This window comes from Eptatretus burgeri, chromosome 10 (assembly GCF_056783735.1).
Source record: "Eptatretus burgeri isolate ZD-2024b chromosome 10, Ebu_testis_v1, whole genome shotgun sequence".
NCBI classification, from domain to species: domain Eukaryota; kingdom Metazoa; phylum Chordata; class Myxini; order Myxiniformes; family Myxinidae; genus Eptatretus; species Eptatretus burgeri.
This window is the reverse complement of record NC_140970.1, coordinates 17,206,685-17,223,051: the sequence shown is the minus strand read 5'-3', so window position 1 is coordinate 17,223,051 and position 16,367 is coordinate 17,206,685. Positions and strand designations below refer to the sequence as shown.

At 42.6% G+C, this 16,367-nt stretch overlaps 1 protein-coding gene across 41 annotated transcripts in view; it reads right to left on the bottom strand.

The window, feature by feature from the left end:
• The window catches only part of LOC147018003 (sorbin and SH3 domain-containing protein 1-like), a 329,576-nt gene that overhangs the window by 94,861 nt on the left and 218,348 nt on the right, over window positions 1-16,367 (bottom strand). For 38 of the 41 annotated variants that reach the window (XM_085897162.1, XM_085897163.1, XM_085897184.1 and 35 more), the window contains 2 exons: window positions 13,854-13,952; window positions 12,781-12,830 (listed from right to left, as the gene is read on the bottom strand). In XM_085897162.1, the coding sequence (XP_085753288.1) occupies window positions 12,781-12,830; window positions 13,854-13,952 (149 nt within the window). The remainder of the gene's footprint in view (window positions 1-12,780; window positions 12,831-13,853; window positions 13,953-16,367) is intronic. The other 3 variants (XM_085897174.1, XM_085897178.1, XM_085897187.1) reach the window with 1 other exon arrangement.

Below are 16,367 nucleotides of genomic sequence, written 5' to 3'. Positions count from 1 at the left end.
ACGGAGACAAATACTCAGCATTTAGTTTGATTTATATGACACACTTGCTCAAAACAATGTAACTTACTACTGAAAATAAAACAATTACACGGACAGTACATATGTACTTTTCAAAGCAAAACAACATAGGTTTGTTGATGAGCCTACTCTGTAATGAAAAAATTGTCGATTGTTGCCTGCTTTAACGAGTCTGTGGCAATGGCGGTGACCTCCTTGTCAAGTTTGAGCAGGAAGGCCATGTCACTGAACCCATGTGATAGCAAACCAAGCCTGATCGTCTTAGCTGCAGACATCATTTCCTTGATGGTCGGGACAGAGATCTCCTCTTCCTCCTCTTCCTCCACTTTAGTGTCGGCGTCATAGTCTGCGTCAGTAGCAATTCCCATTTCGCGTTGGACTGCCGAAACGATGGCTTCGTCTGTGACATCATCGTCTGTGGTTTGGAGAGTGGCGTCCATGTTGACGAAGTCCTGCCATTGGTCGGGATCCATTTGAAGAGGGTTGGCTAACTCGTCGTCGTCATTGCTCTCGACCCTTTCGCCTTCGCTTGCCGCTCCAATGAAAATTCCTCCTTTGCGCCAGCAGTTCAATATGCCGGTAGTCTTCACATCATTCCATGCTGCGTCCATAAACAGCATAGCGTCGAGGATCGTTATCTTTTTCGCCAAGTCACTCACTGTCATTGCTCCATCCTCGTTGTCAATCTCAGTGAGCACTTTTCGTAGCATGACACGGCGGTAATGAGCTTTGAATGAACGGATAATTCCCTGATCTAACGGTTGAAGAACAGAGGTTGTGTTCGGCGGGAGAAATGCCACAGTAATGTTCGACAGTTGAAGTGATTGGGGATGTGCCGGACAGTTGTCGATGAGAAGCAACGCTTTCTGGTCATGACGCCGAAGCTCGCGATTCCACTCATCGAGCCATTCAGTGAAGAGGAAACCTGTCATCCATGCGGAGGAATTGGCTCTGTCGCGAACTGGAATTGTTTTGAAGCCTTTGAAACACCGTGGATTCTTGCTTTTACCAATACCGAAAGGAGGACGCTAAGCACCAGTCATCGAGCAGCAAAAAAGCACCGTGATTCTTTCCTTTGGCTTTTTCCCACCGCAGTGCTGATCTCCCTTGAAGAGGAACGTTCCGTCTGGTAAGGCCCGAAAATACAACCTGGTTTCGTCAGCATTCCAGATCTCATCAGCCGTGAAGCCTTCTACGAGATCCAGAAACACGTGGTCCAGCCATTGTTGTCTCCCTCCTACGTCAGCCGCCGCTGCCTCTCCGTGAAGTTTCTTGTGGACGATTCCATGTCTTTTCTTGAAACGGTCAATCCAGCCATTTGTCGCACTGAACTTCTTGTTGTTGAACTTTTCCGCGAACTGAGCCGCTTTCTCCCGCATCAGAGGTCCAGAAAGCGGTGCTTCCTTTTCTCTAGAAGTTTGAATCCACTTGACCATTGCTGATTCGACATTGGGTGCATTGCCGCTTCGCTTGCGTTTCTGAGAAGACGAATCCACTTGACCTTTCAGAATGGCCTCTCGATCTTTCAGAATCTTGCATAGGATCGGCTGGTTAATTTCCAACTTGTCTGCAGCTTCTCGTTGGCTCATTCTGGGCAAAGCGTCATAGTCCCTCAGGATTTGTGCTTTATCAATGTTTGAACGATCCGTCCACTTTCGTTTTCTGTCCATCGTGGAAATGACGACATGCCTTGTGCTTAGACTGCAGCTGTCAGCCGTCTACCTATCTGTACAATGACTACCGAAATCACTGTAGTGGCATAGCGTTATTTTTAGCGTGACGTCAGCCGCATGGAGGCAAAAGTTGGAACTGTGCGGCCAGTAGGCGCTGAACTGTCGAAGTGGATGGCCAGCAGCTGATTCTATTAAGCGGGTTTTTGATTCTAATAAACGGGAAAAATTGTGTGCATTTAGATACAATGGAAATGGTCTCAACGATTTTGATTCTATAATACGGGTGATTCTATTAACCGTGATTCTATTAAGCGGGTCCCACTGTATATAGAAATATATATAGAAATATATATATATATATATATATATATATAGAAATATATACAGAAATATATAGGCTAACCCCTGCTTTAGCGGGGAAAATGGCCTTTAAATGCTTGTGTGTGTGTGTGTGTATATAGAAATATATATATATATATATATATATATATATATATATATATATATATATATATATATATATATATATATATATATATCTAAATATATATATATATAAATATATATATATAGATATATATATATATATATATATATATATATATATATATATACATGTATATATATATATAAATATATATATATATATATATATATATATATGACTGTTTTTACAGCCATTTTTCCCTGCTGTGCAGGGGTTTGGCTTTTTCTTGAGGCAATGTTTTATGGCCGGATGCCCTTCCTGACGCCAACCCTGGTCGCCTCTTACGACACACAGGGATATGGTACACCTATTCTAACCGGGGCATACACCGGGACCAGTACACTGGCACTCATTTCGCCGACCTCGGAAGGATGACAGGCTGAGTCAACCCCCTGGTGTTAATTCAGCAGCCAACGGGGCTTGAACTCAGGACCCTGGGATCCCAAGCCGCCACCCTAACCACTAAGCCAACACCAGGCTAAATATATATACAGAAATATATATATATATATATATATATATATATATATATATATATATATATATATATATATATATATATATATATATATATATATATATATATATATATATATATATATATATATATATATATATATATATATATATATATATATATATATATATATATATATATATATATTGTTGTGGTTGACGAAATTCGCGAACCACCATTCAGGTCCCGTAGGTGAGATATCTCTGTAAGTATATGTGTAGTTAGGCCCAAACCCTCTGTTTAGAGGGAATAAATGTCATTCATTCGGGCTGCGACCCTTTTAGATAGCCGTTTTTCTTTTACTATCTTTATTTTGGACCAGCCGCCATTACTACCACCACAACCACCACCAACCACGTCTCAACAGCCATCACACAACAACCACCAACCGCAACGCCGCTTAACAACAACAGCCACGACCCTTGCCGTCACATCTCGCTCTCGCAACCATCGCATCACCGCCATTACCGCGCCGCTTGTGGGCACCGATCCTGGACTCGTACAGGGCGCGCACCGAGCAGTGGGTGCAAAAACACCAGCCTTTCCGAGAAATCGGATCAAGAACGATTCATGCCCACTTCTGTTCCGTCCTATCAGCGAGCGTGGGGCGATTTGGCGCCGCCTCCAGGTGCGTCGGAGGATAATCGCTATATGCAGATTCGCGGATCAAAAACATTCACGCCCACTTTTCCTCTGTCCAATGGGGAGCCAGCCAGAGGTGAAGGGTCGAAGGTGAAGGAGCGAAGCCCCGGGGGCTATAAAGGGCCGCGTTCGCTCGCCGAAAAGGCAGTTGTTAAGGGAGTTTCTGAATCGGGAGAGAAAAAGAGTTTCTGAATCGCAGTTGGACGGAGTTGAGAAGAGTGGAGAGTGGGACAGTTGGAGAGTTGTGGCGGCGGCGAAGGCAGTCGAGAGGGCGCTCGTGTCAGAGTCGGGGAGCTGCGGAGAGGGGAGGCCGGTAACGCAACCGAGGTCGCGGTGGAGTCGCTCGTCGCGGGACCCAAGCCAGCGAGATATCCTCATTCCCCCGAGCATTAACAACCCCCTCCTGTTTCCCCCCGCGCTGAGATAGTGTGAGAAGGGGGCCCCGTTCCCACCCCATTCCAGGCAGTGCCAGCGAGGCCCGCGGAGTCGGGGCGTCGCCGCCATCTTGCGGCTCATCACCAGACGGGTAGGCTCGACGCGGTCTCGGTCCCAGGCCCGTCTGCCCCCTTGTAGATGAGGGTGGCCCCTTTTTCTTTTCCTTTGAGTATATGTGTTGTCGGCGCCGTCTGTGAAGTAAAACTGTATAAGTGTTGCCGTGTACTCGGTAGTCGGTAGTGGATCTGCATTGTTACATTTGCTTTTTGTGCAGAATTCTTGTGCTTCTTCTACTTTTACATTTGCTTTTGGTGTATAATTGTATATGTGTGCTTTCCGTTTGCCGCGGAATAAATGTGCTTTATGTTGAACTGTTTTTCCCGTTTCGCTTCGTCTTTTCTTTTATTGAATCTCCATCTTACTTCACGTAAAGGGTTGGTCGTGGGCTAAAAACGCCCAATAATTAATTGAACCATCGAGGTTGACGATAACACCGCTCGGTTATCCCGATAGTACGGAACGGGTCGCTTAAAGTGGCCCGTGTCCGAAGTCGACCTGCGGCGAGGTGCGATCGCCCGGTCTACCCTCCGTGTGGGTACTTAAGTAGGTCGAATTTGGCGAGCAACCCTATCCCACGCGGGGGGCCGATTGGCACGATCGTGGTGAGGCCGAAAGGCCCACCCGTGACTAGTTCCCGGCGTTAGTCCGAGAGGGTCACGACGGGATTGTCCGTCCGGTCGGCGACGTGCCGCGATTCGAGTTACGTGGCCGCTCGCACGCCCGCGGGCACGAATCCGCAACATATATACAGAAATATATATATATATATATATATATATATATATATATATATATATATATATATATATATATATATATATAACTATATATATATATATATATATATATGTATATATATAGAGAGAGAAATATATATTGTTGCGGATTCGCGCCCGCCGGCGTGCGGACGGCCACGTAACTCGAATCGCGGCACGTCGCCCACCGGACGGACAATCCAGTCGTGACCCTCTCGGACTAACGCCGGGAACTAGTCACGGGTGGACCTTTCGGTCTCACCGCGATCGTGCCAATCGGCCCCCGCGTGGGATAGGGTTGCTCGCCAAATTCGACCTACCTAAGTACCCACACGGAGGGTAGACCGGGCGATCGCACCTCGCCGCAGGTCGACTTCGGACACGGGCCACTTTAAGCGACCCGTTCCATACTATCGGGATAACCGAGCGGTGTTATTTGTCGGCCTCGACGGTTCGATTAATTATTGGGCGTTTTAGCCCACGACCAACCCTTTACGTGAAGCAAGATGGAGATTCAATAGAGGAAAAGACGAAGCGAAGCGGGAAAACAGTTCAACAATAAGCACATTTATTTCGCGATGAACGGAAAGCACACATATACAATTACACCAAAAGCAAATGTAATAGAAGAAGAAACACAATATTACACAAAAAGCAAATGCAACAATGCAGATCTAACCGACTACCGGGCACACGGCAACACTTATACAATTTTACTTCACAGACGGCGCCGACAACACATTCCCAATGCAAAAGAAAAAGAACCACCCTCAAGGATGAGGCGGGCCTGGGGCCGAGACCGGGTCGGGCCTACCATCTGATGATGAGACGCAGAGCGGCGGTGGCGCCTCAACTCCGCGGGCCTCGCGGACAGTGTCTGGTAGGGGGTGGGAAGGGGGCCCCCTTTGTCGCACTATCTCAGCGCGGGGGGAAACAGGAGGGGGTTGCTGATGCTCGGGGGAAGGAGGTTATCACCCTGTCTCGGGTCCCGCGGCGAGCGTCTCCTCCTCCACCTCGGTCGCGTTGCTGGCCTCTCCCTCTGCAGCTCCCGGCACCGACGCGAGCACCCCCTCGTCCGCCTTCGCCGCCGCCACCTCTCCACAGCTCCGTCTACTCGCCCTCTCCGTCTCCCCTCTTGGCTCGTCCCAACTCTTCACTCTTGACTTCTCCCCCTTCTTTCCAGCTCTACCGACGACTCTCTTGAACTCCGCACAACTGCCCATTGAACTGCTCTGACTGACGAACGCAGCCGTTTATATAAGCCCCGTGGCTTCGCTCTTTCACCCTTGACCCTCTGCCTCCGACCCTTCACCTCTCTCACTGGCTCCCCATTGGCCCGAGGAAAAGTGGGCGTGAATGCTTTTTGATCCATGTATTTGCATATAGCGACCGCCCTCCAACGCCCTGGAGGCGGGGCCAAATCGCCCCTCGCTCACCGATTGGACGGAACAAAAGTGGGCGTGAGTCGTTTTTGATCCGTTTTCTGCGGAAAGTCCGTGATGTTTTTGAATACGCTGCTCGGTGCGCGCCCTGCACGAGTCCAGTATCGGTGCCCACGAGTGGCGCGAGATGGTGTGGATGCGATGGTGGCGAGTTGTGCCGGTAAAGGTCGTAGCTGTTGTTGTGAAGCGGCGTTGTGGTTGGTGGTTGTTGTTGTGAAGCGGCGTTGTGGTTGGTGGTTGTTGTTGTGAAGCGGCGTTGTGGTTGGTGGTTGTTGTTGTGAAGCGGCGTTGTGGTTTGTGGTTGTTGTTGTGAAGCGGCGTTGTGGTTGGTGGTTGTTGTGAAGCGGCGTTGTGGTTGGTGGTTGTTGTGAAGCGGCTGTTGAGACGTGGTTGGTGGTGGTAGTAATGGCGGCTGGTCCAAAATCAAGATAGTAAAAGAAAAACGGCTATCCTGAAGAGTCGCAGCCCGACTGAAAGACATTTATTCCCTCTAGACAACGGGTTTGGGCCTAACTACACATATACTTACCGAGATATCTCACATAAGGGACCTGAATGGTGGTTTGTGAATTTCGTCAACCACAACACTATATACATATATATATATATATATATATATATATAGAAATTCAGAAAGTTTCATATATATACAAAGTTGAAATATATATATATATATATATATATATATATATATATATATATATATATATATATATATATATATATATATATATATATATATATATATATATATATATATATATATAGTGGGGAGAACAAGTATTTGATAAACTGCCAATTTTGCAGGTTTTCCCACTTACAAAGCACATAGAGGTCTGTAATTTTTATCATTGGTACACTTCAACTGTGAAAGACGGAATCTAAAACAAAAATCCTGAAAATCACATTGTATGATTTTTAAATAATTAATTTGCATTTTATTGCATGAAATAAGTATTTGATACATCAGAAAAACAGAAATTAATATTTGGTACAGAAACCTTTGTTTGCAATTACAGAGATCAGATGTTTCCTGTCGTTCTTAACCAGGTTTGCACAGACTGCAACAGGGATTTTGGCCCACTCCTCCATGCATATCTTCTCCAGCTCCTTCAGGTTTCGGGGCTGTCGCTGGGCAACACAGACTTTCAGCTCCCTCCAAAGATTTTCTATTGGGTTCAGGTCTGGAGACTGGCTAGGCCACTCCAGGACCTTGAGATGCTTCTTACGGAGCCACTCCTTAGTTGCCCTGGCTGTGTGTTTTGGGTCGTTGTCATGCTGGAAGACCCAGCCATGCCCCATCTTCAATGCTCTTGTTGAGGGAAGGAGGTTGTTGGCCACGATCTCGCGATACATGGCCCCATCCATCCTCCCCTCAATACGGTGCAGTCGTCCTGTCCCCTTTGCAGAAAAGCATCCCCAAAGAATGATGTTTCCACCTCCATGCTTCATTGTTGGGATGGTGTTCTTGGGGTTGTACTCATCCTTCTTCTTCCTCCAAACACGGCAAGTGGAGTTTAAACCAAAAAGCTCTATTTTGGTCTCATCAGACCACATGACCTTCTCCCATTCCTCCTCTGGATCATCCAGATGGTCATTGGCAAACTTCAGATGGGCCTGGACATGCGCTGGCTTGAGCAGAGGGACCTTGCGTGCGCTGCAGGATTTTAATCCATGATGGCGTCGTGTGTTACATATGGTTTTCTTTGATACTGTGGTCCCAGCTCTCTTCAGGTCATTGACCAGGTCCTGCCGTGTAGTTCTGGGCTGATCCCTCACCTTTCTCATGATCATTGAGGCTCCACGAGGTGAGATCTTGCATGGAGCCCCAGACCGAGGGATATTGACTGTAATCTTGAACTTCTTCCATTTTCTAATAATTGCGCCAACAGTTGTTGCCTTCTCACCAAGCTGCTTGCCTATTGTCCTGTAGCCCATCACAGCCTTGTGCAAGTCTACAATTTTGTCCCTGATGTCCTTAGACAGCTCTCTGGTCTTGCCCATTGTGGAGAGGTTGGAGTCTGATTGATTGAGTGTGGACAGCTGTCTTTTATGCAGATAACGAGTACAAGCAGGTGCAGTTAATACAGGTAATGAGTGGAGAATGGGAGGGCTTCTTAAAGACAAAACTAACAGGTCTGTGAGAGCTGGAATTCTTACTGGTTGGTTGGTGATCAAATACTTATTTCATGCAATAAAATGCAAATTATTTATTGAAAAATCATACAATGTGATTTTCAGGATTTTTATTTTAGATTCCGTTTTTCACAGTTGGAGTGTACCTAAGATAAAAATTACAGACCTCTACGTGCTTTGTAAGTGGGAAAACCTGCAAAATCGGCAGTGTATCAAATACTTGTCCTCCCCACTGTATATATATATATATATATATATATATATATATATATATATATATATATATATATATATATATATATATATATATAAATATATATATATAGAAATATGTATAGAAATATATATATATATATATATATATATATATATATATGTATAAATATATATATGACCGTTTTTACAGCCATTTTTCCCTGCTATGCAGGGGTTGGGCTTTTTCTTGAGGCAATGTTTTATGGCCGGATGCCCTTCCTGACGCCAACCCTGTTCGCCTCTTACGACACACAGGGATATGGTACACCTATTCTTACCGGGGCCTACACCGGGACCAGTACACTGGTACTCATTTCACCGACCTCGGAAGGATGACAGGCTGAGTCAACCCCCTGGTGTTAATTCAGCAGCCAACGGGGCTTGAACTCAGGACCCTGGGATCCCAAGCCACCACCCTAACCACGAAGCCAACACCAGGCTTAAATATATATATATATATATATATCTATAGAAATATATATATATAGAAATATATATATATAGAAATATATATATATATATATATATATATATATATAGTTAGAAATATATATATATATATATATATATATATATATATATATATATATATATATATATATATATATATATATATACACATCTATATATATATAGAAATATATATATATATATATATATATATATATATATATATATATATATATATATATATATATATATATATATATATATATATATATATATATATATATATATATATATATATATATATATATATATATATATTTAGAGCCTGGTGTTGGCGCAGTGGTTAGGGCAGCGGCTTGGGATCCAAAAGGTCCCGAGTTCAAGCCCCGTTGGGCCACTGAATTAATACACCAGGGGGTTGACTCAGCCTGTCATCCTTCCGAGGTCGGCGAAATGAGTACCAGTGTACTGGGCCGGTGTATACCCTGGTTAAAATAGGTGTACCATATCCCTGTGTTGTAAGAGGCGACCAGGGTTGCGTCAGGAAGGGCATCCGGCGTAAAACATGTGCCAAATCACGATGCGGATCATATGGATGATCCGCTGTGGCGACCCCTAACGGGAGCAGCCGAAAGAAGAAGAAGAAGATATATATATATATATTTAGAAATATATATATATATATATATATATATATATATATATATATATATATATATATATATATATATATATATATATATATATATATATATATATATATATATATATATATATATATATATATATATATATATATATATATATATATATATATATATATATATATATATATATATATATATATATATATATATATATATATATATATATATATATATATATATATATATATATATATATATATATATATATATATATATATATATATATATATATATATATATATATATATATATATATATATATATATATATATATATATATATATGCACATTCATATATACATATATATATATATATATATATATATATATATATATATATATGTATATATTGTCATTGGCCGGGGGTCAGCCGCCAACCGACCTCTCTGAACGGAGCCGCAAGTCGAGTCGGCCCGACCGATCGCCCGGAATATAGATCGCTGCCCGAATCACTCCGAGTGATGGGTCCTTGTACAAGAACTGAAATACGCTAATCGGCAGATCACGTGGGGTAGGGTCGATTGCCAATCTTCAATGTACCTAAATACCCACGTGATCCAACTACCGGGGTATTCCACCCTCGACGGAACTTGTACGGAACAAACCGCCGAGGCGAGCCTGTCCTTACGTGATTCCGAGCGGCGTAATCGCCGAGAACCGTCGGTCCAAATGTCCCCCTATTACGGCAAACCAACGGCTTTCTAACTCCCAACGCACAAAATGTTCAGTCAATGAGGGAATGGACGAAACGAGCAGGTTTACATTTACACAAGGACATTTATTATAATGAAACACGTATGCAGTTAAATAAGGCAAAACACGTATGCAATTATACAAGCAACAAAAGCATGACAAAATAACTACAACCCTCTATAAGCAATTATTAATGTACAGTCACTTAGACAGTTTTACTTACGGGACTCGGCGCCACAACATTCATTCGAAAGAAAAGCAGGAAAAAGACCCCATCAAAGGCAATGGGGTCAGACTGGACCTCTTGGGTCTTTATGGAGTGGGACTTGGCAGACCGAACGAGTCCCACGAGACCTTTGCAGGTTACCTGCACCCTCGTGGTGTCTCTCTTGCACGACCCGTGACGTCCCGTCCCCACAGCAGCTAGCGTAGCCGCGGTCGAGCTCGGGCCTTCCGTGTGGCAGGCGAGCTCTCTCCGGCTCTCTCCACACGAACGCGCTTGGGCAACCCGCGATGCTCCTTCCCCACGGCAGCTAGCGTAGCCGCGGTCGAGCTCAGGCCTTCCGTGTGGCAGGCGAGCTCTCTCCAGCTCTCTCCACACAAACGCGTGGTTTGCACGACACAGCAGGCAAGGTTGCGCCTCCAGCTCGCGTCTCCTTCGCGACACCCGGGCTTCCACGCAGCTCCTTGGCTTCTGGCTTCCTCCCGACTTCCCCAACTGCCGAAGCAAAAAGCTTCCGAAGGCCTCAAGCCAAGCAAGCCAAGCAGGACCTGATGGCTGAACGACTGCTCTCTCCGAAGCAAAAAGCTTACTCCTCCCACAGGACTCAGCACACGAACTCTGCCACGGGACTCCCACGAACTCTGCCACGGGACTCCCACCCGGGACTCTTTACACGGGACTTTCACGAACTCAGCCCACCAACTCAGCCCTACCACGGGACTCCCACGGGACTCTTTTACGAACTCTGCCACGAACCCTGCCACGGGACTCCCACGAACTCAGCCCACGAACTCAGCCCTACCACGGGACTCCCACGGGACTCTTTCACGAACTCTGCCACGAACTCTTCAAACAAAGAAAAGATGTCCTCTTTATCCTTTGCACCCCTCCCCCGCACCCGGCGTGACTCATGCGCTCGTGATCCACAACCGCTCAACCACGGTTGGGAGGGAGTTGTTGACGTCACCGCAGTGTTCTTCTTCCTCTTCGCAGAAGAGGGGGAGGGACATCTCCATTGTTTGCTCCCTAACTATTAAATCTATCCACAGAGCATCTAATCGATCTCTGAACATTTTAACAATGGAAGGTGAGCTATCTCGGGAACATGCACTTATCGACATAGCTGACTAAGGGAACCTGTATGTTGTGTGCAATTGAATTCCAAATTCGTAACTATATATATGTATATGTATATGTATATATATATATATATATATATATATATATATATATATATATATATATATATATATATATATATATATATATATATATATATATATATATATATATATATATATATATAGGTGATATATACCAAAATATGGAGAAAACAAATACCAAAATATGATGGTGGCAAAGTGATTGTGGAAGGTAAGGCCAATGCAGTGGGTGAAGTGAGATAAATGGGACAAGAGTGCATGAGGGGATTCAAAATCAACACCTTGGCAATGTTATATTTTCAGAATCAAACAAATAAACATATCAGAGATCCAGTCAATACCTCTTACATAAGGAATGTAGGCCATATGGTTTGGTGATTCATCAAGAACCCCATTGCTTAGATAATTAGTAAGATATGTATACATATATATATATATATATATATATATATATATATATATATATATATGCATACATATATTCATATATACATATACACAGTAGGGTGCTTCATAATAGGGGGTAAAAAATAAAAGTATGAATATTCATGCTCCCTGGGTGTGCCTTTGTTCCATTTGACAGTAGAAACATACACACCAAACATGAAGCAGATTGGAGGATGTTTAGGGGTTCCTCAAGTTGGCACAATATTGTTGAAATTTGCCAAACTGTAACTGACAACTTGCCGTCGAATGTGCACAACGCAGTACACTTCACAATTCATATGGTTGTTTGATATTTTCATTGGAATAGTATATTACATTGTGCAAATTACGTGTATTTTGTAAATATGAACCAAAATTGTGCCAACTTGAGGAACCCCTAAATATCATGGGATTTTGTTCATTTTTGACCTATAAGTTCTTATTGGGTATTGGAACAAAGGCAAAATCAGGAAGCAGCAAAAATCAAACTTTCATTTTTTTGGAACACCCTAATACATATACATACATATATATATATATATATATATATATACATACATATACATATACACACATATAAATATGCATACATATATATATATATATATATATATATATATATATATATATATATATATATATATATATATAACACAAATACTATGTGGGTGTTAGCATGTCCAAATGTTATCACTTACCCCAAAATTCGTTCTGGTGATTTATCTGCCAAAGCCCTCAATATTGCATTCTGTAAACAAGAAACCAAACAATTCTGTCATATCGGAAGCAATTTGCAATATCAGTTGTTGAGACCCTTGGGAATTCATACTCAAAATGAGCACACATCCCACTCGGTCACGGATAGAGCTCAAACAAACACACGAGTTCTGCACCCAAATTATATAACTGAATTTCAATTTTTTTTTTTAAATGAATAGTATATTTTTCATACAATAAGGCACAGTATACAAGTGCAGCAAGTGCTCAGTGTGCAAGCCTTCAGAAGCAAATGGAAAACATGCTCAGCATGTTCAAAAAATGAACAAAACAACAAAGAAAAATGAGAAAACAAATATGATGGTGGCAAAGTGGTTGTGGAAGGTAAGGCCAATGCAGTGGGTGAAGTGAGATAAATGGGGACAAGAGTGCATGAGGGGACTCAAAATCACCACCTTGGCAATGTTATATTTCCGGGATCAAACAAATAAACATATCAGAGATCCAGTCAAGACCTCTTACATAAGGACTGCAGGCCATATGGTTTGGTGATTAATCAAGAACCCCATTGCTTAGATCATTAGTAAGAGAGCACACATTGCACACATGAGCAATTTAATGAATGTGCTTGAGTAGCATGTGGATAAACCAGATAGATGATTATACTCATGAGAGGCAAGCAATGTTCATAAAGTTTCCATGAGACTCATTTTCAGTTTGCCTGCAGTCCTGTATACTTGTCGGTCAGAAAGGCATACAGAGTAGAACAGGAAAAGCTAGCAGTGTTTTTTGAGGGTTGTGCAGCGAGTTAAGTGCAAGACATACCAATTTTGACAATGGCACCCAATTCATGATGCCAACACAAACTATGCACAAGGCTCAATGTGGGTGGCACCTCTGCTGAGACTGGTGAGCAAATACACTTTTGTCCTAACTAATTTGTGGAAAAAGAAATACAAATAATCAAAACTCACCATATGTTTTAAAAGGGAATATTTTGAACTTAATGTTGCGAATCTTTTTTTTTTGTTGTTGAATCTTTGAAGGCTGGTACCTTTCTCAGCCTGGACACCTGCTGCACGTAAAACTCCTCAGCCCGTTGTAATTCTGACTCTAGCTGAGCCTGATTCTCGAGCACACGGCTTTTCCACTCCTGCTGGCACAGTTTGGCACAGCCGGACATTTTGAAGTCAAGTGTACAATATGATCACATACAACATTGAAAAAAAAAAACAGCTTTAATGACCATCTATCGAGTTATCATTTTGAATTACACATGTCCCAATGACTGTCTAATACTTCATTAATGATTCCTGCATTGATTATAAGAACAACCTTTTGATTCCAGTCAAAAGGTTGTTCTTCTCATCCCATGTCATTGATATCAAAGGTTTGAATAATTTTTATTTTTATTTTCTTCATCCTTTCAACTTTGTTATGTATTTATTTTCTTCATCTGTACTGTGAAAAGTTTGGGTTATTTTCCCTTTTCTGGTGCTATTCCCCATTAAACATTTGTGGGAAGGTAGAAGTGTGCTATTTAGGTAGATAATTCAAATTTCTGTGAAAGTCAATTCAATATCACAGTTACCTTTAAGTAAGCTTGCAGTGTCATTGTGAGAAATTTCTCAGGTTAACCCAGACTCAAGAGCTCAGTGAGCTGTTGTCATGCAAGCGAAGATGTCCTTGAGTTTGAGTCCTGGGTCGAGTCAGAATTTTTTCACACCAGACCATGCAGGAATTTATTCCTGTTTGTTAAATTTCCAGATGAGACATATTTCTAATATACATACATGTACACACACATTCGGGGTCTGCCTAACAGACTTTCAGCAGAGGTCTGCTGAGCAGATGATGCTTTCAGATCAAACTTAATATAAAGTGTCTTCACAAACGACTCCAAAGTGATAAAGCTGATAAAATGTGAATGTAAGATGAACAGAGAAAATCAAATGATTCTCTGTTGCATAAGTATTCCAAACACTTTGCCTCATTAACCATAAATCATTTCAGGAGCAAATTATTTGTTTGAAAGGTTACAAAATAAGTGTTACTGTAATAGCTTTTGCCTGTATGTAGTCAGTACTTTACCTTTAAAAAAAATAGCGGCAATACACCTGGGCACTCACCTGGCTGCGGCTGGATAAGAAAACCAGGGAAACACTGGTAGGTGTGGATAACCAACAAATTATTTAATGGAGAAGAAAGTAAATACCTATGGATTAATTTTTTTTAATGCAGTGAACAAACTTTGAAACGTCATGGGTGAGGCTGTGATCAAGTTTCACCGAAATTGTGTATGTAGTGATTGAGAAGAAAGCAAATTCCTATTTTGGGGGACAGCCACACCTCCCCACATAAACCCTCTTCGACAATGATTTTTAGTTCACCTGGTAGTGTAGTAGATAGTAGAAAAATCGTGCAAATTATGATACAAGCATCAAATTTGGCATTTTTGTTCTGCAGGGCTTTCTGATCAAATCTGCCTGATTGGCCAATTGAAAATCCAAATTTTGAAAAATTTGAAGAAAAAAAAAAATTCAAAAAAATTTGAAGTCACAGCTGGATGAAATTCTTGAAGCGCAAGTGAACATCCCAGGCAGAGAATGGATCCAAGGGTCCTGAGTTCAAATCCCACTCAGCTGTAAAATTAATAGCAGTTTTATATTTTTGCATACCTTGTCAAGACTCGTATAAGAGCGAACACACAACGCACAGCAGAGCAGGGGGGGGGGGGGTATGAGACAAGAGGGGCGGGAGTGAGAATGCCAAAATGGTGGGGAACAGAGACATTTGGAATCTGTGGAAGGGAGAGGGATGGGGCGGGGAACACGGGGTATATAAGATGGACATTACAGGGACCTTCAGGAAGGAAAGAAGGGAATTTGAAGGAGGTGGGTTTGGGATGGATTAATGGGGGTAGAAAAGATCGAGAATTTGGATGGGGGATGATAAGAGGAGGTGGTGAACAGCTGTTTTGAAGGCCTGGAGAGAAGAATGGGATTGAAGAGTGAGGGAGTTTATTCCAAAGGCGGGAAAAAAGAGTAATTAAAGAATGAAGGTGAGCAGTGATTCGTGATTTTGGTAGTTTTACCAGAAGTGGGTTGTTGGCGGGCCTTGAGCGCCCTGCGGATAAATCGGTGGGGATAAATCGGTGGGGATAAATCACATACAGAGCGGGGGGAGGGGGGCGAGACCGGAGAGGAGACCAGCCCAGAGGGGAGAGCAGTACTCCATCAGGCTGTGGACAAAAGCTTTGTATGTGGTCAGGAGCTCAGGTGGGCCGAGGAAGGACTTTGCACGACGGAGGATTCCCAGTCGGCGACAGACTTTGGAGGTCAGGTTGAAAATGTGGCTTTCCCATGAAAGATCATGGCAGATAGTGAGACCCAGAAGCTTGAAAGAAAGGACTTCTTCCAAAGGATTGTTGGGAAAGTAGATGGGGGGGGGTGGGGGGGTTCCAAACGGTCCTTTTGGAGAGACAAAGTGAGAGTGTGAGATTTGTCTGGATTGAAAGACATGTTCCACGTGTTGGACCAGTTTGTGATTTTAACAAGATCTACAGAGA